General features: G+C 42.8%; 1 protein-coding gene across 1 annotated transcript in view; it reads left to right on the top strand.

Moving 5' to 3' along the window:
• Nucleotides 1–13,666, top strand: part of AADAC (arylacetamide deacetylase) — a 41,464-nt gene that overhangs the window by 12,778 nt on the left and 15,020 nt on the right. The window contains exon 2 of the mRNA XM_073674735.1: nucleotides 12,891–13,113. Within this exon, the coding sequence (XP_073530836.1) occupies nucleotides 12,891–13,113 (223 nt within the window). The remainder of the gene's footprint in view (nucleotides 1–12,890; nucleotides 13,114–13,666) is intronic.

The raw sequence follows: 13,666 nt of genomic DNA on the forward strand, positions 1-13,666 counted from the left end.
GGAGTTGTGCCAATTCAGCTATTAGTTCATTAGTGAAATTGTTCTCCAAGAAAAAATGTAAAAAAAAATGCACCAAAGCAAACAAATCTTGGCACATTTAATTTTGTTCCTTGCACAAGTTTTTAAGCACAAAAAAAAATAAAATTGGAGGCTCCTTTAGGAGAATGAGGCCTAAACGCAATTCGTGCACAGGTGCCCTTTGCTCTGTGTCTGCTCCAAGTTATAAACCATTATTGTTTTAGCCTTTTTACAGACAAGCCAGACATTTACAGATTAATAAAATACAAAGGTTTTGCCCTTTGAGCTCAGCTATCACATTATATAGATAACTGCAGTAATCTACCTTCCTTAGGCCACGTGCACACATTGAGTATTTGGTGAGTTTTTTACCTCAGCATCTGTAAGCCAAAATCAGGAGTGGAACAATCAGAGGCAAAGTATAATAGAAACACGTGACCACTTCTGTATTTATCACCCGCTCCTGGTTTTGGCTTACAAATACTGAGGTAAAAAACTCACTAATTACTGAAAGTGTGCACGTGGCCTTAGACACTCTATTGCAGATGACTGGCTTAGGTCACAGCACCACTATCAGTATTTGGTCAGTATTCGGTCAGTATTTTTTCTCAAGAGTGGGAGGCAAAACCAGGTGAGGAACAATCAGAAAAAAGGTATAATGGAAACACGTCACCACTTCTGCATTTATCACCCACTCCTGGTTTTGGCTTACAAATACTGAGGTAAAATACTGACCGAGTACTGACCAAATACTGATAGTGAAGCCGTGGCCTTAGAAGAAGGGCTCTCAACTTATTTTGCGTCATGGAGCAAAGGACCCCTTTATAGACTGTCTGGACCTTCCACCATCATGCCTCTTCTGAATACAGATCCATATGTGAAAAATGCACAAACATGCTTATACATGTTACACCTACATGTAAAAATGGCAACAACATAACTTTCAAACAAGGAACACCAAAATAAAAAACTTTTATGAACACTTATTTTTTTTCACCTCAAACCATAACTTATCTTCCCTTTTACTCGTAAGCATTACATTTATATCAACTTTTAATAACAGTTAAAACATGTCTCCCAAACATCCTGAATCCAGTGGGACCGTCCCAATTCTAAGCATGCTTCACCATTTTGTCAAGGAAGAGCCTAAGGCCACGGCCCCACTATCAGTATTTGGTCAGTATTCGGTCAGTATTTTTTCTCAGGAGTGGGAGCCAAAACCAGGTGAGGAGCAATCAGAGAAAAAGATATAATAGAAACAAGTCACCAATTCTGCATTTATCACCCACTCCTGGTTTTGGCTCCCACTCCTGAGAAAAAATACTGACCGCATACTGACCAAATACTGATAGTGGGGCCATGGCCTTATACTGTTTAAGGGAACTGTGGGGATTGGGAGCATCAAATTGTGTGTGAGGGAAAACTGCTCCAGGAAGCCAGCCAGACATTAAAACTATATCTGCAGGTAAATAACATTGGAGGTGAAAGCTTCACTAAGGCCATGTGCACACGTTCAGCATTTGGTCAGTATTTTACGTTAGTATTTGTAAGCCAAAATCAGGAGTAAAGTATAATAGAAACACGTCACCACTTCTGTATTTATCACCAGCTTCTGGTTTTGGCTTACAAATACTGATGTAAAATACTGACCAAATACTGAACTTGAGAACATGGCCTTAAAGCATGAAACCAGCATTACTACCATGAATGAAGATTGAAGATGAGCAGATCGACAGTATGAAAATGCATGTACATTTCATCTTACAGGGTTTATAAAGATCCAGACTTCTATTAGTCACCCCAAATCGAAATAAATCAAGTTTCAATCATTGTAATGAGCCAATTTCAGGGGATCGGTGTGTTAGTTACTGCCATATGAAAAAACATGCATCCAGCAGGTAAATTTATAATAAAAATTCCTCCCGTTGTTTAATAACCTAAGCAAATGAAAATGTTTTATAAGGGTGGCCCCATAACAGCGGTTCCTTGCCAAGTCACCATTATAAGCCCTTTGAATAAGTAAACAATATAAAGAGCTCAGTCACAAATGTAGAGTTTTGCCATTGACTCACGTGACTTGGCACACATTACTTCTTTAGCAAATAAATCAAAGTTGTTATCCAGCTTCTTGAATAAGTTTTCTCAAAGTTCATAATCAGGGAGGATCCTGCACAAGGACAGAATGTTGGCAATTTATCTGATATAAATTAGCCAATTCAATAAAATACTGATCAAACAAGTCATTTAAAGGGAACCTGTTGCTAAGTTTTTCCATATAAAGCATGGCCACCACCATTAGAATCTTTTGACAGCATACTGGAATGCTGTAAAAAAAAAAAAGTCCCCAATGCAGTCTACAGATCCCAAAAAATAGCTTTTATTATACTTGCATACACTGTGGTCTGGTCTGATGGGTGTCTTTGGTCTTGATCCAGTGCCTCCTCTCTTCTTGCAATCACCATCTTCCTTCATCCACACAGTGGCCCCATTGCTCCTGCACAAGTGCATTTCTCTCTGCAATGCCAAGGGCAGAGCAAATTACAGTAGCATGCATGCGCTACCTTTATTTCTAGGCCATTAGCGATCCTTGGCCTTTTCCGGCACATGCGCACTACAGTACTTTGCTTTACCCTCCGCAGGACAGAAAGATGTGCACCTGCGCAGGAACGTGATGGAGGACACTCTGTGGATGACGTCGGACGTGTCATCCACACGAAGCAGGGAAAGAGGATGACGATCGCAAAAAGAGAGGAGGAGCTGGTTTAAGACTAGAGACTCTCATCATATTGCAATGCTTCAGACTGGTCGGCAGGTCTCTTGACCCGAGTTTGACAGCATGTATTTCTATGCAGCTGTAACGCTTGGGTCAGGAGAGCCACTGGCCAGTCCGAGCACTGCAATGCGATCAGCACCATGTTATACAGCCATCTGACTGCGCCATAAAAAATATATTCTTATGATTGCGAATACTGAATTAATATCTAATTTGTGAAGTTCAACCAATTAGATTCTCATTGATTTACCCAAATAGGCCAGTGCTGAAAGAATAAGGATGAAGTCATTCTTCACTAAATGGGAATTATGGATTCATAGTTAGTACCAGACAGATGAAAATGAAAAAAACAGTGGCACTATTTGAATTGTTACTTAAATAATCACTTGCTTTTTTGGGAAACTGATGTTCTACCTACAAAACTGTGGCTCTGCCTGGCCTTACCCTAATGAGATGTCTTCTTTATCGTAATTTTTAAGAACCCACTTTTTTCAATGAATCTTAGTAAGAAATTTTTCCTTTCCCTGTCCCCTCTTACGTGAGTCACATTTTTTTCTGTATCACAGTTATTCCTGTATTTTTGATGACACACCCTTGGCCAGGTTGGCGGCTTGCTGAGTGCAGCAATATGTATTATTGCATTTACTTTGTCATCTTGTGAGTACTTGTCAAATTGAGTACAATAAACTGTTCTATGGCCTCTTATTGGACTTTTGATGTGTGAGCATTAATATTTGCTTTTTAATTGATTTAATTTTGTTTGTCCGGATTTGGCTCTGATTCAATTTAGATTTGAAAGTTTTTCACCCATACAATTCATCCTTGCTTCATGCATTACGTTGTATGTGGATATTGTTTTTCACTACATGTGTTGTTGCGCCTTTACCTGTAGAAGTTGTGCAAGGTTCTCTGCTGTGAGTTGGGTACTTGAAGCCCCCATAAACACTTATCCTGCCGATTATTGATGGGTTCAAATGACAGTCTAATGTGTATGGAGGCCAGATGTCAGAGAAAATAAGAAGCCGCATATCTGATTTCGGACTGCTGATACTTTATGTTCTGTAAGAAGTAACAGAAATGTCTGGCAGAAGCTCTCTCATACAGACCACAGGACCACTCAGCAGAGCAAGTGTTCCTGTTACAGAAGAGCCAGGCGACATGGCTGCCGGCCAAAGGATTGGATGAAACATTTTTTTAACCAACAGCTATCTAAAGTGTATGGGGAGCTTTAGTAACAAATTTCTAGCATGTGATTCTATGGTATCAAAGTTAGGTGCCTTGTGTATCCGAGCCCATAAGAATATTAACCTTTTAAAAAGAGAAATGCATTGTTTCAAGTGACATTAGAAAAAATAGATAGTATGTACATACTGTTTCTACCATGGACGGCACGGTGGCTCAGTAGTTAGCACTGCAGCCTTGCAGTGCTGGGGTCCTGAGTTCAAATCCCACCAAGGGCAACATCTGCAATGAGTTTGTTTGTTCTCCCCGTGTTTGTGTGGGTTTCCTCTGAGTTCTTCCCACACTCCAAAGACATACTGATAGGGAGTCTAGATTGTGATCCCTGATGGGGACAGCAACAATAATTTATGTAAAGTGCTGTGGAATATGTTAGTGCTATATGAAAAATAAAGATTATTATATTGTAGGCAAGTGTCTCAAATTTTTCGAACTGCTTACTTTTAGTCCTCGTTCAGACATCCGTGAATTTTCACGTATGCAAAAACTGGTTTGAGTGTTGGTGTTTTTCATCTGAAATTCATCTGTGATTTTTACAAATAAAAAATATATATAAATTACAAAGCTTCTCCTATACATTATGATATTCATCATGGACAAAATAATTGATGTGTGCTGTCTGCGGTTTTCATGCGTGTGCTGTTCGTGTTATCTATGGACCTATTGACTTGTATGGGTGAGTTTCTTCCATGAATCATGCTAATTGAAGAAAAAAAAACGGACTAGTCCTTGCGATTTTCTTTTGTGTGGACACACGGTTTGCAATAAAGCACTTGCATGTGAACCGGCCCATAGACTATAATGAGTACATGTTCTATCTGTGAAACCACCAATAGAGCACGTATGAGAAACACGAACATCTGAATAAGAACTTATCCTATTTTTGAAGAAGCACTCTCATCAAAATTGTCATCCTTTTAACCCCTTAAGGACCCTGGGAGTCATAGCGTTTTTATTTTTTGGTCAATATGGCCGTGTGAGGGCTTATTTTTTGCGGGATGAGTTGTACTTTTGAACGACATTACTGGTTTTACCATATAATTTACGGGAAAATGGGAAAAAATTCCAAGTGCGGAGAAATTGCAAAAAAGTGCAATGTCACAGATTATTTTTTTTTTTTTAACCACATTCACGGAAATGCTAAAACTGACCTGCCATTCTTATTCTCCAGTTCACTACCAGTTCGTAGACACCAAACATGTCTAGGCTCTTTTTTATTTAAGTGGTGAAAAAAAAATCCAAAGTTTGCTAAAAAAAAAAATATGCGCCATTTTCTAAGACATGTAGCGTCTCCATTTTTTGGGATCTGGGGCCAGGTGAGGGCTTATTTTTGAAGTTTTTATTGATACTATTTTGAGATAGATCTGATGTTTTGATCGCCCGTTATTGCATTTTAGTGCAATGTTGTGGCGACCAAAAAACGTAATTCTGGAGTTAAGAATTTTTTTCTTGTTGCGCCATTTACCGATCAGATTAATTCTTTTTTTATATTGATAGATCGGGCGATTCTGAACTCGGCGATGCCAAATATATGTATGTGGGTTTTTTATTTCTTATTTTATTTTGAATGGAGCTAAAGGGGGGTGGTTTAAACTTTTATATTTTTAAAATTTTTGTAATATTTTTAAAAACATTTTTTTTACACTTTTTGCTTGCTTCTATAGTCTCCATAGGAGACTAGAAGCAGCAACTGTCCAATCGCCTCTGCTAGAGGTGATGAGCAGATCACCTCTATGTAGCAGAAATGCTCCTGTGCTATGAGCGCCGACCACTAGGTGACGCTCATAGCGATCAGTACATGACAACCATGGAAGTCTGCTGCAGACCCAGGGTTGTCATGGCCACCCATCAGTGACCCGCGATCACGTGACGGGGTCACCGATGGGCGGGGTAAGTGACGTGCTTCCGGCGCGGCGCTGTTAATTGCCGCTGTCAGAGATTGACAGCGGCATTTAACTTGTTAACAGCTACGGGTGGATCGCGATTGCACCTGCGGCTGTTTCGAGCACATGTCAGCTGTATAAATCAGCTGACATGTGTCCGGTTCAGTGTGGGCTCAGTGCTGGAGCCCGCACTGAACAGGGGATGACAGCCTGGTGCATACTATTACGCCCCAGGCTGTAAAGGGGTTTATATTGCAGTCATTATATTATATGGCACTGTGTATCCCTCTAAGCTCTATGTAGAAACAGGAAGTCATTCTTCCCTGCATGAGTCATGATTAGAATCATAGAATCATAGAATGGTAGAGTTGGAAGGGACCTCCTGGGTCATCTGGGCCAACCCCCTGCTCAAAGCAGGATTCACTAGATCATCTCAGACAGATGTCTGTCCAGCCTCTGTTTGAAGACGTCCATTGAAGGGGAACTCACCACCTCTCGTGGCAGCCTGTTCCACTCATTAATCACCCTAACTGTCAAAAAGTTTTTTCTAATATCTAATCTGTGTCTCCTCCCATTTAGTTTCATCCCATTGCTTCTAGTCTTTCCTTGTGCAAATGAGAATAAAGATGATCCTTCTACAATGTGACAGCCCTTGACATATTTGTAGACAGCTATTAAGTCTCCTCTCAGTCTTCTTTTTTGCAAGCTAAACATTCCCAAATCCTGCAACCGTTCCTCATAGGACATGGTTTGCAGACCAGTCACCATTCTGGTCGCTCTTCTCTGAACTTGCTCCAGTTTGTCTATGTCTTTTTTAAAATGTGGTGCCCAAACCTTACACAGTATTCCAGATGAGGTCTGACCAAAGAGGAGTAAAGACCGATAATGACTTCACGTGATCTAGACTGTATGCTTCTGTTAATACATCCCAGAATTGTATTTGCCTTTTTTGCTGCTGCATCACACTGTTGACTCATGTTCAGTCTATGATCTATTAGTATACCTAATTCTTTTTCACATGTACTGTTGCTTAGCTCTATTCCTCCCATTCTGTATATGCTTTTTTCATTTTTATTGCCCAGATGTAGTACTTTGCATTTTTCCCTGTTAAAAACCATTCTGTTGGTTGCTGCCCACTGCTCCAGTTTATTTAGGTCTTTTTGAATCCTCTCTCTCTCTTCTCTAGTATTAGCTATCCCTCCTAGCTTTGTGTCATCAGCAAATTTAATCAGTTTACCCTCAATTCCTTCTTCTAAATCATTGATGAAGGAATTGAGGGGTTAGAACTACAATACTACATCACTGCAAAATCAGTGGCAGCGTGCGGGGGGGAGGGGACCCTTGGTCAAGAGTTGAAGAGGGGGATGACTCTTGAAGGGAAAAGAGACTTCCTGTTTCTACATAGAGCTTAGAAGGATTGAGCTGGTCAGTTTTTAACCCCTTTGCAACCTTGGGTTTTTCAATTTTTGCGTTTCTAAAACTGACCTGCCACTATGATTCCCCAGGTCATTAAAAGTTCGTAGATACCAAACATGTAAAGGTTCTTTTTTTATTTAAATGGAGAAAACAAAAGCCAAAGTTTGAAAAAAGAACGGAGCCATTTTCCAAGACCCGTAACACATTTTTCAGGATCTAGGGCCAGGTAAAGGCTTATTTTTTGTGCACCGAGGTAACATTTTTACTGATACCATTTTGGTATGGATACGATCTTATGATCACCTGTTATTGCATTTTACTACAATGTTGAGGCGACAAAAAAATAATAATTCTGGCGTTTTTTTTTTTCTCGTTATGTCGTTTACCGATCCGATTAATTATTTTTATATATTAATAGATTGGACGATTCTGAACATGGCGATACCAAATATGTGCATATTTGATTCTTTTCTATTATTTTATTTTGAGGAAAAAGGGGGATGATTTGAACTTTTATATTTTCTTAATTTTTAAAATATTTTTAAAAACCTTTTTTTTTACTTTTTAACTGCTTCAATAGTCTCCATGGGTGACTCGAAACTGCGATCATCAGATTGCCTGTGTTATCCACAGCAGGGCTTCAGCTAAAATGCTCATTTGCTATGAGCGCCAACTGCTGAGTGGCGCTCATAGCATCCCGGTAATGACAACCCCAGGTTATCATGCCAACCCATTGGCGACCCGCATTCATGTGACATGGGCGCCGACGGGCAGGCCTAGAACATGCTTCCGGCGCGGAAATTTTAAATGCCGCTGTCAGAGATTGGAAATGGTTGGATCGTGATTCTAGGTGCGTCTGGTAGGGGCACATGACAGCTGATCAGATCAACTGTCATGTGTCCGGAAACATGCGGGCTCAGCGCCAGAGCCAGCATGGAGTGCAGGGATACCACCTTGGATGTACTCATACGTCCAAGGCGATAAAGGGGTTAATCACGGGATGTCATAGAACTAATGGAAAAGTGATATTACCTGTGTAGAAAGGCAATTTTGATGATTTCAATATATGCAGATGATAAAAAAACACTTTGATGGAAGTGCTTCTTTCATAGTGTTTTCCAATAGGACCTTAAAAATGCAATGCATGGTACATATAAAAAGTATATAAGTAAAATATACATAAATAAGCAATTGAAACTAATGGCATTTTTTACTGCATTTAAGAGAAACTGACGCCATGAAAATGTAGTCCAATCTGCAGGCACCATGTAATAGAGCAGAGAGGGCTGAGTATCTATAATATAACGCTGCAAGTGTCCCTCTGTCTGAAGCCTTTATAGACTGCGCATGCGTGACACACAGTCTGGCTCCAGACAGAAGAACGCATGGAGCCGTTACATGTAAGAGGAGTGTATGGCGCCGGAGATCGCGGTATGTGTAGACACTGAACGCATACCGCGATCTCCGGCGCCATACGCACATACTTACCTAACCGGGAGGAGCGTTGCCGCGGTGCCTCTCTTCGCCGGAGACCGGGGCAGGAGTGAGGCGTCGGATCGGCGCATGCGCATAGCGCTATCCGGCGCCATTTTAATGAAGACACATTTGCAGTGTCTTCAGCAAAATGGCGCCGGACAGCGCGGTGCTCTGGCGCAGCTCTCCTCCCCGGCCTCCGGCAGAACAGGACGCAGCAGCACTAGAGCACAGGGAAGAAAGGTGAGTATAAGTGTTTATTTTTTTTGGATGTGTGTACAGCCTGAAAGGGATGCAGGGGCTACACATACCAGTTTTGGGATGAGGGGTACCACACATACCAGGATTGGGGTGAGGGGTACCACACATACCGGGATTGGGGGCATGAGAGGTGCCACGCATACTGGGATTGGGAGGATGAGGGGTGCCACGCATACCGGGATTGGGGGGATGAGGGGTGCCACGCATACTGGGATTGGGAGGGATGAGGGGTGCCACGCATACGGGGATTGGGGGGATGAGGGGTGCCACTCATACCGGGACTGGGGGGGATGAGGGGTGCCACGCATACCGGGATTCAGATGAGGAGGGCCACGCACACCGAGATTCGGATGAGGGGTGCCATGCATACCAGGATGAGGAATACCATACATACCAGGATAGGGATGGGGTACCATGCATACCAGGATAGGGATGAGGTATGGGGTACCACGCATACTGGGATTGGGGGGATGAGGGGTGCCACGCATACCGGGATTGGGGGGGATGAGGTGTGTCACACATACCGGGATTGGGGGGATGAGGGGTGCCACGCATACCGGGATTGGGGGGATGAGGGGTGCCACGCATACCGGGATTGGGGGGGATGAGGGGTGCCACGCATACCGGGATTCGGATGAGGGGGGCCACGCACACCGGGATTTGGATGAGGGGGGCCATGCATACCAGGATGAGGAATACCATACATACCAGGATAGGGATAGGGTACCATGCATACCAGGATAGGGATGAGGTATGGGGTACCACACATACCAGGATTGGAGTGAGGGGTACCACGCATACCAGGATTGGGGTGAGGGGTACCACACATACCAGGATTGAGGTGAGGGGTACCACGCATACCAGGATTGGGGTGAGGGGTACCACGCATACCAGGATTGGGGTGAGGGGTACCACGCATACCAGGATTGGGGTGAGGGGTACCACACATACCAGGATTGGGGTGAGGGGTACCACGCATACCAGTATAGGATGGTGGGGACAGGATGGGGGCAGCACAAATACCAGGAGGGGGACAGCACATACTAGCATGGGAGACCATATACCAATAAAAATGGTCGCCACCCGGGCGTAGAACGGGTTCAATAGCTAGTAATGATATATAGTTCAGTGAGAAAAGATTTAATATTGCGTGTGTTTTATTAATTTAATTCTCTGCTCTTTCTGGTATTCTCGGTTCAGCGGGCGGCCCTATCAGTGAAAGACAACTTTCTTTGTATATCTGTCAATCACTGATAAATCTGCCCACTGGATCTAAAATCCCAGTAGGAGCAGAAGAGGATTAAAACACAGGTTATACTGAATCTTTTCTCACAAAATTATATATGAATCTACTCAGTTACCCCTGCTCTATAAGGGCTCTTTCAGACATCAGTGTCTCTGGTACGTGTGGTAACAGTTTCCACACGTACCGGAGACAATGACACACGCAGACCCATTAAAACGAATGGGTCTGTGCACATGTCAGTGTGTTTCCACGGACCATGTGTTCATGGGCAAAACACGCTGACATGTCTGTTTTTACCCCGCTGCACAGGCTGCAAAACGTCCCACACTGATGACACACAGATGACATCCATGTGTCATCCGTGTGACACGTACCAGCGCCTGGGAATCAGCAGTACAGTTAGCGCTTTTCCCAAATGCCGAGTGGTGAACGCTGCCTTCATCATTGTTCCCTGCCATGGCTGTGATCAGCACCAGCAGTAGACCATGAGGAGAGTATTAGTCAGCTCCTGCTGTGTCCAACTGTAAAAATAAGAATAAAATAAAAAAATCCTTATACTCACCTGTCCTAACTGTCCCTCGCTGTAATCCATGTGACCGCTCATGCCGAGGAGCCTGGGAGAATGACGCCTGCAGCGAGCGGGCCCCGGAGCTGTGCTGAGCTCAGTGAGTGACAGGACCCCACTCGCCACACGTGTGCCACACAGGTGCACATGTACACACGGACACAGATATCTCCTGTACTGTTTTTTCCAGTACCAGAAATCAGGGCGCGCAAAAGAGCGCTAACATGGTGCCTGCAGATTGAACTTCATTCTGATGGTGACAGGTTCCTTTTAAAATATTTAGGATTATATAAAACGTCTTAAAAAGTCAGTTACCCACAAGTCCTAAATGAGCCCACTCAAACACAGGGAGAACACGCAAACGCCTTGCAGATGTTGTCCTTGGAGGGATTTGGAGAAGTCCTAAATGAGCCAGCTTCAGAAGCAAACCACTATAATTGGGGACAAAATTCTTTATTATTATTTATTATTATAGAGCCATTCATTCCATGGCGCTTTACATGTGAAAGGGATATACATAGCACAAACAATTACAATAAACTTTGAACAATACAAGTTGGTGACTGGTACAGAAGGAGCGAGGACCCTGCCCGCGAGGAGTGAGAGTTACTGCAGGTTGTAGGCTTGTCGGAAGAGGTGGGTCTTCAGGTTCCTTTTGAAGGTTTCCACGGTAAGCGAGAGTCTGATGTGTTGGGGTAGAGAGTTCCAGAGTAGGGGGCTGCATGGGAGAAATCTTGCATACTACTGTGGGAAGAGGATATAAGAGGGGAGTAGAAAAGGAGAACTTGTGAAGATCGGAGGGTGAGTGTAGGTAAGTACTGGGAGACTAGGTCACAGATATATGGGGAGACAGGTTGTGGATGGCTTTGTATGCCTTGGTTAGAGTTTTGAACTGGAATCTCTGGGCAATGGGGAGCCAGTGAAGGGATTGACAGAGAGGAGAGGCTGGGGAATAGCGGGGCAGCAGAGTTTAGGATAGATTGGAGGGGTGCAAAAATGGTAGAAGGGAGGCCATAGAGCAAGAGGTTGCAGTAGTCAAGATGATGAGGGCGTGCACTAGTGTTTTTGCAGATTCATGGTTAAGGAATGTGCGGATCCAGGAGATATTTTTGAGTTGCAGTTGGCAGGAAGTGGAAAAGGCTTGGATATGTGGTTTAAAGGAGAGGTTAGAGTCCAGGGATACCCCGAGGCTGAGGGCTTGCGGGACTGGGGAGAGTGGGCAGCCATTGACTTTGATAGATAGGTCATTTAGGGGGTTAAGTGAGACGATGGAAAGATGATGAATTCAGTTTTGTCCATGTTAAGTTTTAGAAATCTGTCAGAGAAGAAGGATGAAATAGTAGACAAACATTGTGGGATTTTGCTTAGTAGGGAGGAGATATCAGGTCCAGAGAGGTAGATCTGTGTGTCATCAGCATAGAGGTGATGCTGAAAGCCATGAGACTCTATGAGCTGTCCCAGGCCGAAGGTGTAGATGGAGAAGAGCAGGGGTCCTAGGACTGAATCTTGAGGGACACCGACAGATAGTGGGCGAGATGAAGAGGTGGTGTGATAGTTGGAGACACTGAATGTCCGGTCTGTTAGGTATGAAGAGATCCAAGATAGGGCCAAGTCTGTGATGCCAAGAGATGAGAAAGTCTGCAGTAAGAGGGAATGGTCGACTGTGTCAAAGGCCGATGACAGGTCCAGGAGGAGGAGGACAGAGTAGTGTCGCTTGGATTTGGCGGTAAGTAGGTCGTTGGTGACTTTAGTTAGGGCAGTTTCAATGGAGTGGTGCGGTCGGAAGCCAGATTGGAGGCGGTCTTTATATTTTTCTTACTATTATAGAATGGAGAAAAATATCCTTTTAACTCCAGTAAAAATTTCTAACAGAGCTAATGGGGAATTGAGCTCTATGGAGTAGACTAAGAGTCAAAATGCATTTGAACTGCTACATATGGCATGTATCATCTGCAACCTCTTGTGATAGTGTTTTTATATTACATCTTATATTGAACATTTGTATCTCAATCACAGGGTACTTTGGCTGAGATGTTTGGGGTGAAGCATTACATGGATGTTATGATGCTTTTTACCTATGCTGAACAAACAGAGCCCACATCTGATGACCACATTATTGTCACTGACATGATGTTTAATGATGTTCCAGTTCGGTTGTATATACCTAAAGGAAAGTCAAACACATTGAGAAGAGCAATTATCTACATTCATGGTGGTGGATGGTGCTTAGGAAGTGCAAGTAAGTAATATCTGAACATTTACTGCATAAATTGATATGTCACTATATAACTCATTTTCACAGAAGAAAGCTGACTCTTAACTGTTGACTGTTTCATAAACTCTAAAACAGGACATTTGTATTGTGACAATTACTGTATATTACAGTTTGTAAAAAACAACAACCTGATCTCCCCATTAAATTTATTAAAACGCAGCGTGCATATGTAACTTTCTGATAACATCTGGTCTGTAGGAGCCTTGGTTACAGATTTTATTACATTTGATGGGAAAAAAAATATGTGCAGCATGCAGAAGACTTTTTTCCGTAAAATAATGAACACCATGACAAAACAGGACAGATTACCCTGTAAATGGTCAGGCACTCAATTCTAAATATTTTATACCATACAAACTATCTAGCATTCAGATAGAAATGTCTGCGGAGAGAAATCTCTAAATTAAATAATAAAGATAGCAGAATTTATTAGCAGCATAGTAGTCCAAACACAAGGGGTTATCTCAAGTTAAAATTTGGAGTCACAAGATGCAAACTTCTAATTTTGGGAAGCCCT

Source organism: Phyllobates terribilis, unplaced genomic scaffold (assembly GCF_046119375.1).
Source record: "Phyllobates terribilis strain yellow unplaced genomic scaffold, ASM4611937v1 Scaffold_3__8_contigs__length_932513732, whole genome shotgun sequence".
NCBI lineage: Eukaryota > Metazoa > Chordata > Amphibia > Anura > Dendrobatidae > Phyllobates > Phyllobates terribilis.